The sequence below is a fragment of the Pollachius pollachius genome, assembly GCF_949987615.1.
Source record: "Pollachius pollachius genome assembly, chromosome: 17".
In the NCBI taxonomy this organism is placed as follows: domain Eukaryota; kingdom Metazoa; phylum Chordata; class Actinopteri; order Gadiformes; family Gadidae; genus Pollachius; species Pollachius pollachius.
This window is the reverse complement of record NC_136950.1, coordinates 21,763,117-21,780,193: the sequence shown is the minus strand read 5'-3', so window position 1 is coordinate 21,780,193 and position 17,077 is coordinate 21,763,117. Positions and strand designations below refer to the sequence as shown.

General features: G+C 48.5%; 2 protein-coding genes across 2 annotated transcripts in view; one reads left to right on the top strand and one right to left on the bottom strand.

Moving 5' to 3' along the window:
• terf1 (telomeric repeat binding factor (NIMA-interacting) 1) overlaps positions 1-6,545 on the top strand; it is a gene marked incomplete at its 5' end in the record, with an annotated part of 7,139 nt that extends 594 nt beyond the window's left edge. Inside the window, 7 exons of the mRNA XM_079755116.1 lie at positions 109-233; positions 1,184-1,270; positions 2,250-2,399; positions 4,913-5,016; positions 5,311-5,384; positions 5,770-5,828; positions 6,083-6,545. Of these exons, the coding sequence (XP_079611242.1) occupies positions 109-233; positions 1,184-1,270; positions 2,250-2,399; positions 4,913-5,016; positions 5,311-5,384; positions 5,770-5,828; positions 6,083-6,241 (758 nt within the window). The 3' untranslated portion in view covers positions 6,242-6,545. The remainder of the gene's footprint in view (positions 1-108; positions 234-1,183; positions 1,271-2,249; positions 2,400-4,912; positions 5,017-5,310; positions 5,385-5,769; positions 5,829-6,082) is intronic.
• A 167-nt stretch (positions 6,546-6,712) lies between these two features.
• On the bottom strand, positions 6,713-11,487 carry sbspon (somatomedin B and thrombospondin type 1 domain containing). Its single transcript, XM_079755117.1, has 5 exons — positions 10,920-11,487; positions 9,271-9,465; positions 8,153-8,231; positions 7,445-7,621; positions 6,713-6,983 (listed from the first exon to the last, which is right to left on the bottom strand). Exons 1-5 carry the CDS (start codon positions 11,149-11,151, stop codon positions 6,866-6,868), a joined length of 801 nt encoding a protein of 266 aa, XP_079611243.1. The 5' UTR covers positions 11,152-11,487; the 3' UTR covers positions 6,713-6,865.
• Positions 11,488-17,077: the final 5,590 nt, after the last annotated feature.

Sequence of the window (17,077 nt, the reverse complement as noted above, 5' to 3'; positions counted from 1 at the left end):
GTTGGTAGTGGGAACAGAGAACAGAACCATTTGGTAGCCCAGTTGTCCTGCTATGGTCGGTCACACCCAGCCCATGCCTGTGCTTTAATGGCTCCTGTTGTTTGGTAGATGAGGTGGAGGGCGAGGGCTACGTGATGCCTCTGATGGTCGCCACAAGCCTCTGGCGAACCCTGCGAGACACTGTCGCCGATGTAGAGGAGTACAACGCCATCTCCACTCTCCTGCACGTCCAGGTAACCTCATAGGACGCCTCACCACGGTGCCACCTGCGACTGTACGAGACCGCAGCCAAGGGATTCATCCACAAACAACATCTTTGGGATGGACTTATGGAGCCATGACGGGGCCTTGTGTATCATTGAGTGGCATCTAGCAGAGGTTTCCTGGTTGGAGTGTAATATTCATAAGTACATGTTAATAAGTGAATTATCCCATGAAATAAGAACATTTGTGTTTTGGTTACCTTGGAATGAGCCTTCATATGGACATGGGGAGCATGTCGTCTTCCACACAGCTCACCGTGTTTCTACAGTAGCCCCGAAGGGACGAACGACTCTAGAGAGAATGCATTTAAAAAATACAATAAAACTATTTGTAAGAAGGAGGGGGGGGGGGTGTTTCCCCCATGGCCGCGACCCGTTTGTGATTATTTTGAAGCGGTTGTGGTGGGGTAGGAGCGTTCTGTAGGAGTTATGAGTGGTGTGAAATGCGCCACACAACGTGGCGTTATGCTATGTGTCCGAGAAGCTCCACTCACTCTGACACAGACATCAAAAGAGTCGGAGCTCCACACATCCAAACGCCCCCGGGAGGTAGGGGTGTGTGTGTGTGTGTGTGTGTGTGTGTGTGTGTGTCCAAGATGCTTAACCCACTTTCAGACACGCCTCGTATTGCCACGGAAGGCGAGCTCCGTCCTTTCAAACACATATCCTCTCTGTAGAGGATTCTATTATAATTTCTATATTTCACTTTCTAGTCAACGTGTAAAACTGTATAGTGGATGAGGGGGATTATGGTAAATGCGTGTGCATTATTTGATGACAGTTTTTGCGGTTGAATGATTCATTCCAACGCAATTACAATTACATTCCAACAACTCACATTTTGACAACGTAACTGCACGTGCTTCTGGTGAGAAATCACGACCGACTTTGAGTGACGGGCGTGACTTCATCTCTCCTAGTCGGTGGCGGTCTGCCTGAAGGAGGGCCGCAAAGACCTGGCCTCTACTGCCCTCAAGTGGCTGAAGGACACGCAGAACATCCCCAAGGTACGGCCCGCGGGCCAGGGCGATTTGGGCCTAAAAATAAAATCTCCTGATTTTTTCAAACCAAACCCGATTATCGATATTTAATCTTTTCTTTTTTTCTATAAATATACAAATTTATATACTTTTTAAGTTTGGATTTTATTTGAAGAATAGCAATGATTAACCAAACCAAAATAAATAACACACATCTCCCACTGTAATGTGTGCCTCAGTTTAAGATGTTGGGATAAATTTGTTGTGCTTGGTTGCCAAAGACTTAAGGCAAACTCTACACACTCACTTTTTTCATTGCATGTTGATATTGTACTTTTTTTTATAATCGATTTTTTTTTTTTTTTTTAACCGTCCTAAACCGTAAATTCAAATTACGATTAAAAATCGATTCATCGCCCAGCACCAGGCAGTGTGCTCAGAGTAACCGTCTATCAGAGCTGTATCTTTTACAGACATATTACCCTTCATATGCTGGCCTTTTTTGATGCAAAAGCTATTGGATGTATTCGCTTTATTTCCATTGTATATGATTTATGAAGGTGTTTATATTGGTGGTGGAAAGGTGCTAGGGGAACAGGCCAATGGCAATATACTTATTTGTCTTTAAATGTTGCATATTTATTGGAAGTGCTGATGTTAAAAAAGTTCAACACATCAAGTCAACTCTAAAAGATAAAATATAAAGCCAATCCATCAATTCCAGGCATTGCCGTATAAAATTGCAATGGTACAATCTTAAAGTATTCCAATTCAAATCAGTTGCCTCAACCAGGGACTCAGAAAATTTAATGAATAAATAAATGTAACAGTTATATTGTGAATCAACAAATGATGAAGTATGTGCATTTAAAACCTATGTTTGCCAAACTGGATTATATTTTTGGGGATCCCACAGTTGCATGCCCTATTTCTAGGGGTACGGTCCCAGTGGCAGCCACTGGCCTAGACAAACGAGACCAGCTCAACTCAGCATTTGTCTTCACAGAACTTGGCCATCAAGCTTTCCACGTTGGTGGTGAAGGGGGACAGCAACCACCCCTACATGAGGAACTTCCAGTACAAACACCTGCTGGAGAAGGTCCAGCTGTACCTGGACCACTTCCTGGCTGAGAACCCCTCGGACTTCCTGCTCAAGGTAACCGGTGGGTTCCCTCAGCATCGCTGTGGTGTGCCGTGGTGCAGTAAGACGTCTGGATCCTGGGCTAACTGTGGGTGGTGCAGTAAGACGTCTGGATCCTGGGGTAACTGGGTGGTGCAATAAGACGTCTGGATCCTGGGGTAACTGTGGGTGGTGCAGTAAGACGTCTTAATCCTGGGGTAACTGGGTGGTGCAATAAGACGTCTGAATCCTGGGGTAACTGGGTGGTGCTGTAAGACGTCTGAATCCTGGGGTAACTGGGTGGTGCAGTGAGACGTTGTCTGGATCCTGGGGTAACTGGGTGGTGCAGTAAGACGTCTGCTTAAGACGTCTGACCAAGGGAGTCTCTCTGTGGGAGTCCCTCGAGGAAGACCTTAGAGGTCACGGTATAGTAGCTATGTGTCGTAATTCAATTATCGTTAGAATCTCTACTCGTAGACGACGCAGCAATAGATCCTCTGCTCGGCGTCGCAACCCATCCAATCTATGCCATTTACCCACCCTCGCCATCACTGACATTGAAGTGATGGGAGGACTCTGGAATAGCCAGTCAGCGGTCAAAAAGGCAGACTCTATTTCGGCCTACGCGTCCCTCAATACCCTCCATTTCCTGGCCCTGACAGAGACCTGGATCACTCCAGAGAACTCTGCCACTCCTGCTGCCCCTTCCACTGTTTACTCTTTCTCACACACCCCTAGACTTTCGGGGCGAGGAGGAGGGACCGGACTCCTCATCTCTCCGTTGTGGACCTATCAGGTCCTACCACTAGAACACTTGGCCAGATCTGCATTTGAACTCCACGCTGTCACTGTCACCCTTCCTATTTATCTCTTCATTGTGGTAATCTACCGTCCCCCTGGTCCCCTTCGTGACTTCTATGACGAAATGGATGCCCTTCTCAGCTGCTTTCCTGAAAATGGCACACCACTCGTTATACTTGGCGACTTCAACATCCTGCCAGAGAAGTTGCACTCACCTGAATTAACCAACTTTTTTGCCACCTTTGACTTAACACTATCCCCTTCTCCTCCCACACACAGGGCAGGGAACCAGCTTGACCTGATATTCACAAGGTCCTGTGGCACCTCTGCTCTCTCTGTTACCCCACTCCCCATGTCTGACCATCTTTTTGTTGCTTTTTCTCTCCCCTTAAAGTCCTCTCCCCCCCTCCTTTCTAGTCCCCACATTGTCACCACCCGCCGCAACCTCAAAACTCTCTCTCCCTCTACGTTTGCCTCAACTGTTCTGTCTTCACTACCTTCTATTGAACAATTCTCTCAACTATCCACAGAGGATTCCTCTGACACCCTGCTATCCTCCCTCTCCTCCTCTTTGGACTCCCTCTGTCCCTTCCACTCCAGACTGGAACGATCTTCACCCCCCCCTCCTTGGCTGTCTGAATCTCTGCGGACCCATAGAGCAGAGTTGCGGGCAGCTGAGAGGAAATGGAAGAAATCAGACTGTCCTAATGATCTATCTCACTATCTCCTTCTTCCTTGCCCCCCTCTGAACACTTTGATCGGAGGGTGTTGGTTCTTGGTCCCGGGGGGCAGACCCACTCAGCGGGCCGGCCCCCCGGGCATGATGCCGGGGCCCCGGGTCGAGGTGCTGCTCCGGCCTTCAGCTCCAACACGTTGGACAGCTCGCTGTGGCGTTGGTGCTCCTCTCTTTGCCCCTCCTCTCTTTGCCCCTCCTCTCTGCTCCTCCTCTCTCTCCTCCACTGGTGCTCCTCCTCTCTCCTCCCCTGCTGCTCCCCTCTCTGCTCCCCTCTCTGCTCCTCCCCTCTCCTCTCTCCTCCTCTCCTGATTCTCTCTCTGTTCCTCCTCTCCTCTCTCCTGCTCCTCGCTCTGCTTCTCCCCTCTTCTCCCCTCTCCTCCCCTCCCCTCCTCTCTCCTCCCCTCTCCTCCCCTCTCCTCCTCTCTCCTCCCCTCTCCTCCCTCTCCTCCTCTGGTTCTGAGGTCTAAGCCGGTCTGATGGAACCCATCTTAAATGATTTAGCGTATTGTTCCTAATTTCCACACATTGATCTACATTCTACATTCATTATATATACATATAAAACATTTTCATGATCTTAAAATTAGAGATCTTTTTTTTCTGATTTCCACACTACTACTAGTGTAGTCAGGTTGCCTCAAACTATGAATCTTTAAGGGATGATTTATTTTCTTACCAAAACATGAGCGTAATGTGAGTGGAAACATATCAATGCTTGCATCCTCCAGAGGGCGCCATAGTTTATTATCAATCGTATCCACTAGCTTCTGTTCCGTACATATAAACCGACCAACCTTCCAGACCCAACCCCCAATGTTAATCCACAGGTCCAACCACACAACGGATAAAATCGCGGCAAAAACCGCAATACTTATTCTATCGGCCCCTAATTATTTTTTATGTAATAAACTATGTCTGCCAATTCCCATCCTGCCACACCACATTGACAGGCCTGATGAGGGAGAAGGATGTGTTGTGTTCAGACATGGCTTCATGTGTTGATCTCATACAGGCAGCGATGAAGGTGGCCCAGTCCTCTCACAGCCCCGACTCCAGTAGTCAGCAGGACCAGTCCTCCTCACAGACAACAGAGGAATCAATACCCGCCTTTAAAAGGTGAGTTGGTTTGTTTTGTTGCAACATATTGGTTCTACATTTATTTGGGTGGTTTTGGATTTAAATGTTTAGATGTTAATCGTGAAGGTCAAATGTTTTGCTTGATTTCTCAGAGCCGCATCTTTGAGATAAACTATTTTCAATGCATGAACTCCAGTTATGTTTCCCAGTGTAAATACCTTCTCGTTATTTCCAAAATGTATGGTAAATGTTATGATCCGATAAATATCGAAGGGCTTCAGAGAAAAGAAGGCTTTAACCGACACCGCTGCCATGACTTTGCATTTCCTGCAGGCACAAGAAGAGACTTTTCCACTTTAAAAAAGAGGAACTCTGGCTACCACAGTCCAACCAGAAACCTCAGAAAAGTATGTTTTTCTTTTGTTACTTCCGCCATCTATGTGTTTCAACGCTGTCCATGCCATAACTATTTCGATAATCTGGAGAATCTGGCACTTAAAAAGGCTACTTAGCTAGGATAAGATGCTACACAATGCTATCTTGTTGTATACAGGGAATGGGTTAACCTATGGAGTAAATGCTTAGCACTTGTTTCTGTGAATATCTTTACTGATCCGACAGCGATATATTGTTGTTTCTCCTTCTTCTGACAAATGTACTTATCGTAAGTCGCTTTAGATAAAAGCGTCCGCTAAACGCCCTGAATGTAAATGAACCTCATCCTGATTCTCTAAGTATTTGAAGCTGATTGGTGCTAGCTGAGCTCCCCTAACCTTCCCACCCTCTCTCCAGACAGCACCCGGCTGTCCGCCAAGGCTGCCACCGGCCCGCTGCCCAAGAAGGTCCGGAAGGTCAGCCCCCCCCCCCACGCCTCCAGTGGGATTCTGATCCGTGTTGAGGACCCTGTTTGGCAATAAAGTTCTGTGTGGAGATGCTTCACCATGAAGGGTTGTGTTGAACGAGGAATAGAATACAGTTTATAGAATAGGCTGAATATCAAAGAACTGCGCCGAGGACTGAGACTTTTTTTTGGAGACTCCTGATGAACGCTTCTGCTAATCGACCAAACGATGCATGTGGTTGATTGTGTCTAATTTGTTTTCAGAAGTGGACGCCCTTCTTGGACGAGGTCCTGATGAAAGCCGTGAGGAAGCACGGCGAGGGCAACTGGAAGCTCATGCTGCTGGACCACAACTTCAACGGCCGCACGGGCGTCATGCTGAAGGACCGCTGGAGGATCCTGAAGAGGGAGACCGTGGCCTGACCCCCCCCCAGCCATGTATATTGATAATTATTATTAATATAATTAATTATTTTTGTACCGAAAATCCCTTGGTGAAGAAAAACAGTGCGTAAGCATATGTTGTAAAAATGCCTTTGTAATACATAGGGGACCCATTTTTTGAACCTTCTCATAATCGTTTGTATAATTTTCTAATTTATGTTTGATTTTCACGGTTTATGTTTGCGCTCCTTGTGTTTTCACTCGATTCCCCCGATGGTTGCTGACGCGTTCAAGCGCCACTAGAGGGCCCTCTAAACAGCAGTAGAAAGTTATGTGGCCACTTTTGAAAGAACTGTATAAGAATGTCCTGCATTTGTATTAAAAAATATTTATTTATAATCATCCGTATTGGTTGGATGATGGTCATATCTCAATGCTACCACTGATGAATGTTCAATACATTAAGACTACGCACAAAACAATGGTATCCTAGCAGGCTACTATTAGAGTGAAACAATGCAGAGAAAGAAGCAGACGGACCCGCTCTGAAAACACCGAAACAGGAGCGATCTTTGTTGTACAATGCGAACACACCCCAACAGATCGAGGCCAGAGGCGGGTGAGTAGCATGATCTCGCGTTACTTCGCACGGAGTGCTGCGCGTCAGATGAAGACGAAGCTGTGCTGCGGTGGACAGCGGCAGCGCTGCGTCCTTTGGGCCTTCCTCCAGGTCCCGGCGCAGCGGGGGATCCCCAGCGCCTGCCAGTGGAGCACCGCCTCCCTGCAACAACCCAACGTTTGTTGTTTTATAGATATTTCCAAGGGGTTAACTTGGAGCGGGGGAAAAAATCCATAACATTACATATGTGACGGTTGTTTTTGCCCTGCCCAGCGCATAGAACGAGGCCTACACACGCACACAGATTCATTTTGCTCTCGTGTCGAGGCAAATGGACCGAGTTAAGCCTTTTCTCGCTCGACATCAGCAGTGTGACGGGAAGATAAGAAGAATATATTCCCGGAGCGACTTTGGGTATTCCGTTAATTATACAGAGTGGAGGGCCGCCGCATCAACAGCGCATTGCAAAGCATGTCGGCCCTTTTAAGATAAAACGGCCGAGTGGGTTTTTGAGGAGTTTTCCAAAAATTGGACGAAGATTTTCTCTTGGCAAAAACATGAACCAACTTCTCTGTGTGTGTGTGTGTGTGTGTGTGTTTAGGTAGCTCATGCGCGATGCATACTTGTCTGATTGCAGCCCATCTCCCTGGCAGCTGCCGGTGTTATTGTGCATGGCGGGGGGCTGGCACGCCACGCACACGGTGAAGCCGTCCGTGATGTAGCGCGTCCAGTGAGTGTGGGGGCGGGTCTCCACCGCGCAGTGGGCCGTGCGCGACTGGAGCGTGAACTCGACACAGAACCTGGGGATGGCAGGACAGTGTGTGTGTGCGTGTGTGTGTGTGTGTGTGGGTTTGAGGGGGGGGGGGGGGGGGGGGGAGATCATAAGGGTCACATTGCACACATTCCAAGGATGTATAAAAAAATGTGCTCTGGCAGGATGGAATTTGAACAGTATCTCAAACGCCGGCTATGGGAAGCGTATTACCAGCGTATCTGTTACCGAAGCATGATACCGTTGAGGACCGAGGAGGTGTCCATTCGCTCACCTCAAGTCCTTATTATCTCTGCAACGGTTTCCCACCATTCAAGTGGAAGTATTTGAAAGAAGTGTTGATTACAAACCGTTGCTACAGCTATAGGCCAGCGGCACGATGTTCATGCACCCTGAAAACACGATAGAAGTGTACCTGTGGCCTTCGCTCAGAATAGGGTTTGAGTTACACGTGACGAAGAAACAAAGGCAGTTCTGCAGCCCGGGGCGACTATAAATAAAGTTTTTTAGCCAGGTAGTGGGTGCCTACGTTGAGGACCTGAAGCAGTGTGGAACATACCCAGGGTTCAGCGGGGTTCCATAGCTGTCGTGCGTGGGCCTCTTCTGGCCGAACTCCATGCTGGTGATGAAGGCCGGGCCTGGGGGGAGAACCAACCGGGGGGGGGGGGAGGCACGGCGAGGGAAGGGGTAAGACTTCTACTCAAATCAGTCGATATTCTACAAAAAGGTTTCTTCAGAGGAGGAACGCAGAAGAGTTGCTGATCTAAACTTGTCTAGTCTTGTAGAAGGAAAGGACTTCCTTATCCACCTCCACGGATGTGGTACGTTGAACTTGAAATATTCAGTGTGGTTTTATTTGCCAGTAAATGGATTTCCTTATAGTATAAGCATTGCATTGGGCATCTTATTAAGTGGTTAACCTCACGTGTGTGTGTGTGTTTGTTTGTGTATAGAATGTGTGTGCACCAGTGTGTGTGTGTGTGTGTATAGAGTGTGTGTGTGTGCATATAGAGTGTGTGTGTGTGTGCATATAGAGTGTGTGTGTGTGCGCATAGAGTGTGTGTGTGTGCGCTTATAGAGTGTGTGTGTGTGCGTATAGAATTTGTGTGTGCACCAATGTGTGTGTGTGTGCGTATAGTGTGTGTGTATGTGTGCGTATAGAGTGTGTGTGTGTGTGCGTATAGAGTGTGTGTGTGTGTGTGCGTATAGAGTGTGTGCCCCAGTGTGTGCGTATAGAGTGTGTGTGTGCGTATAGAGTGTGTGTATAGAGTGTGTGTGTGTGTGTGCGTGCGTATAGAGTGTGTGTGTGCGTATAGAGTGTGTGTGTGTGCGTATAGAGTGTGTGCCCCAGTGTGTGCGTATAGAGTGTGTGTGTGCGTATAGAGTGTGTGTATAGAGTGTGTGTATAGAGTGTGTGTGTGTGTGTGCGTGCGTATAGAGTGTGTGTGTGCGTATAGAGTGTGTGTATAGAGTGTGTGTGTGTGTGTGCGTGCGTATAGAGTGTGTGCGTGCGTATAGAGTGTGTGTGTGTGTGCGTATAGAGTGTGTGCCCCAGTGTGTGCGTATAGAGTGTGTGTGTGCGTATAGAGTGTGTGTATAGAGTGTGTGTGTGTGTGTGCGTGCGTATAGAGTGTGTGTGTGTGTGCGTATAGAGTGTGTGCCCCAGTGTGTGCGTACCCAGGTCATGCCCGCAGCGCCCCCCTGTGCGGTCGTGGTACTCCACACAGCCGGCCCTCTCCTCCAGGCGGGGGCAGGCCGCCCCGCCGTTGGCCGGCTGCCGCTCCACGCGGCGGCGGCGGCCCCGCGTGGACGGACGGCACGGCTGGGCGCAGCCGCTCCAGGGCCCCCAGGGGCCCACCACACAGTCCTGAGCTGCAGGGACGCACACACACACACACACACACACACACACACAGAGGAGGGGGTGAGAGGGGCAGGGGGGTGACTCCCTATTGGTCCATTTATCCTTCCATCCGTCTGTATCTCTGCTGTCTCTAATCTATATCTTTATGGCTGTGTGCCTGCCATCTATCTTCTGTGTGTGTGTCTGTCTCCTTTATCTCTCCATCCATCTGTGTGGGTGTGTATCTGTCCGTCTCATCTATCTATTCATCCATCTTTATGTGTGTATGTCTCTATCTCATTTAACCATCCATTTATCTTTGTGTCTAATCTATTCGTCCATCTTCACGCCTGAATGTCTGACATCCATTCTTCGTCGCTCTATCATACTTTCTGTTCAACTGGGATCTATCATTATCTAACTAGCTTTATGTCTGTCTAACTTTCTGTCTCTGTCTGATAGCGCCAGCTCTCTGTCTCTTTGTCTGCCTGTAGACGGTATTGACCACGTCTCATCAGGTTAGACCTTTTTCTTTCTGCGGTGCAAAGCTTTTAAAAAGTAAAAAGCTGCTAATGAGCTAATGTCCGTAGAACAATCGGCTATTGATTTGGACCCGTGTAATTTTTGTTTCCTCTGTGAACTACAAGTAACTCTGAGAGAAGGGACAAGTGTGCCCCAGCCCTTCTCTCATAATTTGTTGCGTATCTTTTCTCTGTCATTTCCCACTCTGTGTAGAAATGTCCACCGGGGAGGGTGCATACTGGCCGGTCGTTCTGTATCCGTATGCTCCACTTATTGGCCTTGTACTGGAATTGCTGCAACTGATTGACAGAATCACATTCTTCAAATGTTTGGGCTAATTCCATTATGTGTGCCCGTTCAGGGAAACGCAGCTCAGCATGGGATTTGAATTTAATCATTTCGAGGGTCAGGAGTTAGTTTCATTTGATTTGGAATACTGTCTATTGACGATGATATGGACTCGATGGAGAATTCATTTCGTTTTTCTCTGAATTTTGACAAATGCCAGAACTCTTTCTCCCTCTACACACCATAAGATTACTGATTAGCCTCAACAGTAATCTAATAAAGACAATGTTTGTTTACCCATTAATCTAATGACCAATAGTTACTCATTAGTCTGAAATGAGAATAAATCATATTAATGTCAAATAAATAATCAACATGCAGTGATTTAACCGCTCCGTTTGAAATACTCTCGCCTATGCTACATCTTCATGCCTGAATCTCTGACACCCATTTTCTCACCTAGACTGCGACAAGCATTCAAACCTGACTGCTATTTATCCCAACCATTACGGCAGCGCCGTGTAACGTCGTACGATGGTCCGATTCAGACCGTGAATCAAAACACGCTCTCCTCCTTTCAGTGAGTCTCGCTCGCCCTCCCACCCGCTCTCTCTCACCCACACCCCAGGTGTGTGTGTGTGTCTGTCTGTGTGTCTGTCTGTCTGCGTCTCACCTGGGCACTCTGTGAAGTAGTCGAAGCAGCAGTCCTGGGTGCGGACGCAGGCGTCGTCACAGAAACACGTCCCGTAGACGCGCTGCATGCTCCAGTCGGTGGAGAGGCAGCTCCAGTCCCGGCTGCGGCAGCACCGCCCGGTGCAGCCCCCCGTCACCAGGTGGTCCGGTCCCAGAGCGGCCAGCAGGACCGCCGCCCCGAGCAGGCTGACGGACCCCCCGCCGGACCCCATCGTCCAGGTACTGGGGGGGATGGCGTGGTCGGGACGAGGTCTGTGTGTGTGTGTGTGTGTGTGGACACCTTCCCGAGTAATTCCAAGAATAGTGTCCAAAACTCCTGTGTGTTGTGCGTGTGTTGTGTGTGTGTTGTGTTTACTCCTTCCCGGGTCTCACGCTGCTCCGGCCGTGGTCAGTGGAGTAAAGCGAGGAGGTGACGGTGGGGGGGGCATTGTACCCAGAGAGGAGCCACCTGACACACCCCGGACCCAGGGGAGACCGGATCCAGTGTGCGTTCCAGAGTGTGTTTCGGGTCACGGTTGTGCGTCTGTCTGGTTGTGCGTCTGTCTGGTTGTGCGTCCTCGCCGGGTGCTCTGCTGCCGCTGCGAACAAGTCTCTAACTGAAGCCCCGACGCGAGGAACACACAACCCCACGGCGATACGTCCCACGGCGAAACGCCCCATGTCTCACGGTGCCCGGCCTCTCCTCTCCTCTCCTCCCTCCTCCTCCTCTCCTCCTCTCCTCCCCTCCCTTCCACTGTCACAAACACACCTCCTCTCTGCTGTGATTCTCTCTCTCTCTCTCTCTCTCTCTCTCTCCCCCCTCCCTGTTCCCTTGTGAGCCCCTCCCCTCTCCTGATCACACACACACACAGGAGGAGACAATGAGTTTACGGGTGTGTTACACCGCCCACTTTTCAAACCAAACACACACACTCTCCCTCCTTTTTGTATTTGTGCCTCTCTCTCACACACTATACCTCTTTGTATCCATCAGTCTATGTCGCACAAAAATATATAAATTATGTGTGTGTCTACAGAACTACAGGTGTGTATTCCTTCCGACTTCTAAAACAAACTCATATCAATCTGTGTCTCTCTAAGACCATTTATCCCTCATCAATCAATCTATATCCAGCACCGTTTCCCAAACCACTGTTCCCTATCCTGGTGTGACTCCTACCCCCTCTCTCCTCCCTCCTCTCCTGGTGTCTCTCCTCTGTCCCATGCTGCTGTTACCTATCCTGCTGTGACTCCTACCCCCTCTCTCCTCCCTCCTCTCCTGGTGTCTCTCCTCTGTCCCATGCTGCTGTTACCTATCCTGGTGTGACTCCTACCCCCTCTCTCCTCCCTCCTCTCCTGGTGTCTCTCCTCTGTCCCATGCTGCTGTTACCTATCCTGCTGTGACTCCCCCCTACTCTCCACCCTCCTCTCCTCTCTCTCTCTCTCCGTCCCGCTGGTCAAGCTGCTGCCACCTCCGTGCCAGGCCCCCGGCCGGTTGACTCCGGCCACCACCGGCGCTGGATGCCCCAGTAGAGGGAGAGGAATGTGGGGAGGTTGGCAGGGCTCCAGGGGATCCTTGCCAGCAGCGGCCTGCTCAGTAATGCCCGTTAAAACGACCTCTGGTTACCTCCCAGGCCCTCTGATCCCTGGGTCTCTTTGTTTCTTCCCTCCTGCCTTCTTTAGGTACAGATGGATGGTGTTTGGGTCTTTTTCATCGATTTGGTTTTGTACAATCGAAAAAGATATAAACCCTGGCAAACAAATCCACTAGAAAGTAACAGAGATTTGGAAAGACTTCGTCATTTGTGACTTTATTGATCAATTATACATTTGAACTGGTACATACTTAAAGTTAAAGAGGAGCTAATCATCTTATAATATGCCCCACTAAAAACCCTGCACCCTAAAAAACCTCCAAATGCCTTTTGTTCTCTTAATCTTTCTGTCTCTCTCTTTGTGTTTTTCTCGCTCCTAAAACCCTGGGCCGTGCCTATGAATTGGTCAATTGAAAAGCTACGTGAACCCTACCAAACAGGGATTATCATTATCAGAGCACGTGAACATCAGCCGGGGTGTAATACGTGGGCTTTAGCCGGGAGCTGGGAGAACTGGGAAATGTCTGCGGCTGTTTGCTCACTGAGCTCAGACCTTGGAAGGTGCCTTGAACTCCACCTGGCGAGGTCAGCGTCTGTTTGAACTGCTCTCGCTCCGGCAGGGAGACAAGGAGAGCCTGTACTCCACCATCAGCACACACCGGGCTCTCTGCTGAGCCCCCCCGCCCTTAGCCCCCCACAACCCCTACTGACTTCTGCAGTCACTATGTTGCACCCACTCTGTCTTTGAAATACATTGCGCTGGTATTCATTGCAATGGGGGGGGGGGGGCGGCTGTTGACTTGTAACCCAGAAGGTTGCCAGTTCGAGTGTCAAGATGTTCCTAAGCAAGACATCTAACCCTGACTGCTCCGCCGTCGGTGTGTGAATGTGTGTGTGAACCTTTGTCGCTTTGGATAAAGGCGCTAAATGCTTTAAATACGATGTTTTTTAGTTGATTGCAGGTTCGTCGGTTGTAGAATGTCCCGTCTAAACGTTTAAATGTCTCCTCCTACAACCCCCCCCGCGTCTCCCCCTGTGTGTCTCACGCTACGACGGCCATGAGTTCGGAGTTCTAACGGGGAGGCAGACATTAACTAAGAAAAAGAAAAAAAAAAGATATCGTGAGAGGATTTGGAGACCACGCCCTCCCTTTTATGGAGAGGTTAGGGTTGTCTGCGGCAACCGTGGTTGGGGGGAAGTGGGGGGGGGGGGGGGGGTCTTTGATTCCCCTCCGGGCCAGGGAGCAGACAGACAGGTCAAGCGGTGGTAATGGCCTTCATCTTCGCCACGCTCATGGTGCCACACTAACCGTCTCCGGCGATACGAGAGAACGGCCAGATAAGAAACCGAGGCGTTTGAGTGGTTGAACCGACCGTGACCCTCCCCTTTAGGACGACTGGAGAGCTCTGTCCAAGCTCTGGGGGTATTATAGGAGCTCTACTGCGACTCTGAGGCTGGAGGATTGGATTGAGAAGGTGAATCCCATTGCTTTGTGATGGAATGAGTTTTCTTCAAGAAAGTCACGTTGTTAACCCTATGGAAAGACGTTGGGTTTTTATTCATAACGATTGTCAGAGTTTATAATCACATCTATCTTTTAACCGATGACATTTATGACGCAGTGATAAACGACATTACACATCGACACATTTTACCACCACACCAATTATTTTACACGCATCAGTGTAATATTTATCTTTCCAATGAGACAATAGGATGTTAATTTAATGAATATCCTACAGCTAGGCTAATGGCTATTTATGCTACTGTTGCTCAGCAACGGGCTGCAGTCTGAGTTGTGTTTCCCTCCTCTGACTGAAACCCGCCAGAGCAACAGACTCTAGTTTCAACACACTGGGTTGCATCATACTTACACACATACATACACACACACACACACACACACACAGACACACGGTACATAAAGAATATGCGTGCGCCCGTGTGTCAGAGGGTGCACTAGATCAAAGAGAGTGATGGCATCGGAGGAACCCCCTGACTCCATCGCCGCCCGCCCCTCACTTTGCACTTGTCCAAGATAATCAGCCTCACACCCACACACACACACACGCACACACATGCACACACACACACACACACACACACACACCTAAGCACCAAAGCAGAGCACTCTTCCTGGGGTGCAGGTTTGCGCAAAACTAGAGGGCTTGATTTATATTCATAATAATGAGTCATTCATAATCCTCACACCTTACTTAGCAATGCACTCAATGTGGTAGCACGGATGTCAAGAGGTTTGTTTTGAGTTTGCTTGGTGCACACACACACACACGCACACACACACACACGCACATACACACACACAAACACATTGGAACAGTTGATTACGAGTGAGATTAATGACTTTGGACGTACAGTAGTTTAAAGGACTGTATGGCGTCTCCTCTCCAACGGGTAATGAGATAAAGCAGATTTCAACCCCCCCGATAAAAGTGACCCACTCTCATCAACATTTGTTAACGTCAACGTAAAGGCTCGGAGACATTTTACATTCCTTAAAAAAACATATTATTGATAGAGAGTGTGACCGTAAACTAGACACCGTGGAGCCTGTAATTTATCGTTTATAAACACATTCCTTTGCAGATAGTTAATGTCAGCTAACTATGTAGCAAGTGTGAAATCATCATATTTTGCAATACAACCATCTGTGTGTGTTGGGCTGAGATAGCATCAAGCTCTGGCTGCTCGTGGCTTAGAACTCCACTAAGGCCTTTCTGCCTCGCAAGTATAGTATCTCTTGTGTTCACTGACTTATCGTGTGAGGGTACCAAGCACCTCAATGTGCTTAGCTTCACACAGTGAAGGGTTGGATATAATAAAAGTAACATAAAAGAACAACAATGTATTAGTAAACATATTAGAGTGAAGGATTGGCTCTGTTCCATGAATGAAGGCTTTTAGTTTTTTTTGTTCACTGGTACGTGTGTGTGCGCCTGTGTGCGCGAGTGCGCGGTGTGTGTGTGTGTGTGTGTGTGTCTGTGTGTGTGTGTGTGTGTGTGTGTGTGTGTCATGCTGGCCAATTCCCCCCCCCCTCCTACCCGTCAGCTTTTCCACAGGCATGCTTCTGTAAACAGTTACAGTACGTGACATCATTTAACGGACGCATTTATCCAAAGTTTAGTGACTTTCAATAAGCACATTATTCAACGTGCAGTCCAGAACAGACTGTACAGGGTAGTGATCACAGACAAGACCTTAATAGGCTCCATTCAGCCGTCTACATTTGTTTATGTGTAGGCGTGGCTCTGAACAAGCATCGCACCTTTCATAAATATATATTATATAAAAAAGGAGCCTTTCATCTCGTCCTTTATCTGCGGGGCTCACAGGAAGCCAGCGTGTGTCATTGTGTGCAGAGCGGGAGTAGGCAGGTGCACGTTTGTCTCGTTGTTTACCGTTGTGCCCGACGCAGTCTGAATGAAACGGGAGCATTCAGCTGTCTCTGCCGTCTCCCATGTGACTCACAGGAAGCGGACCTGAGACAGTAAAACCGTCACACTGACGCGGCGGCACGGATGAAGCCCTGAGGCGCCCGGTACCGGTCAGACTCATTAACTCCCCTCCAATCGATAACGAGGAGGTCAATACACGTCTCGGTGAAGCCACTTCCTACCACCGCTGGTTCCTTGGCCATTTTTTCAAGCAATCTGAATGATAGAAAAAAAAAATATTTCAACGATCTGATTGGCCGAAAAAAAAATCTATCCGACTGGCAAAAATATATATACATATAGCTGGGTTTGGTTTTAGGATTAGGGTTAGAATCCCTTTGTGGGCGAGTGGTCCTGCAGGCCTTCTACTGGGAACATCAGGGTTACCATCACAATCCATCCCTCACCTGATATCATATGTTAGATTCTCTATGCATAAGCTTCAGTTCTTTAAAAATAATCAGTGTTCCACTCTGACTTATAGATCAACGGCAAACATAAAACATTACCCTCATGTCTAGCAATAACACGTGATTATGATGAGCGTCAACTGAGCAATATCTTTAACTATTCACAGTCCAAACCCCACGGTGGTCTTATCAATACGGCAGATGTATGTCAATATTCTCCAGTGATAAAAGTTATCTTGAAAATAAGGGCGGCCAGGGCAGATAAAACAGCATATTTGCGGCCCCCGTTGCAGCAGTTCTGACATAACTTCTGGCTCAACGGTGTTGGTATTATGGCGGGGGACAAAGAATTGCCCCGTTGGTGCCCCGCTCACACACAAAGCTGTAAGATCTGCCGTCTAGCCATGTCGTTTCTGTTGACACATATCTGCTCCATCGTGTGTCGACCGCCGGGTTGGCTGTATTTTAGGGCTGTTGAACAAGTCTCTTTAAATGGATTTCAAACACGTTTCACAACTCCCGACTAAATGGACAGCAGAGATGCTAAGGCCCCTTATCATGAAGGAATGTTTATAGGCCCACAGGTGCTGTTCTCTGTTTGAACAGCGAAACTCAGCCTGTGTTTCTGAGGTCCAGACAGCCTTCAGCTTTAAGCATGTCTACCTGAACAGCTCACCTGGAATAGAATAATAAAGTAGC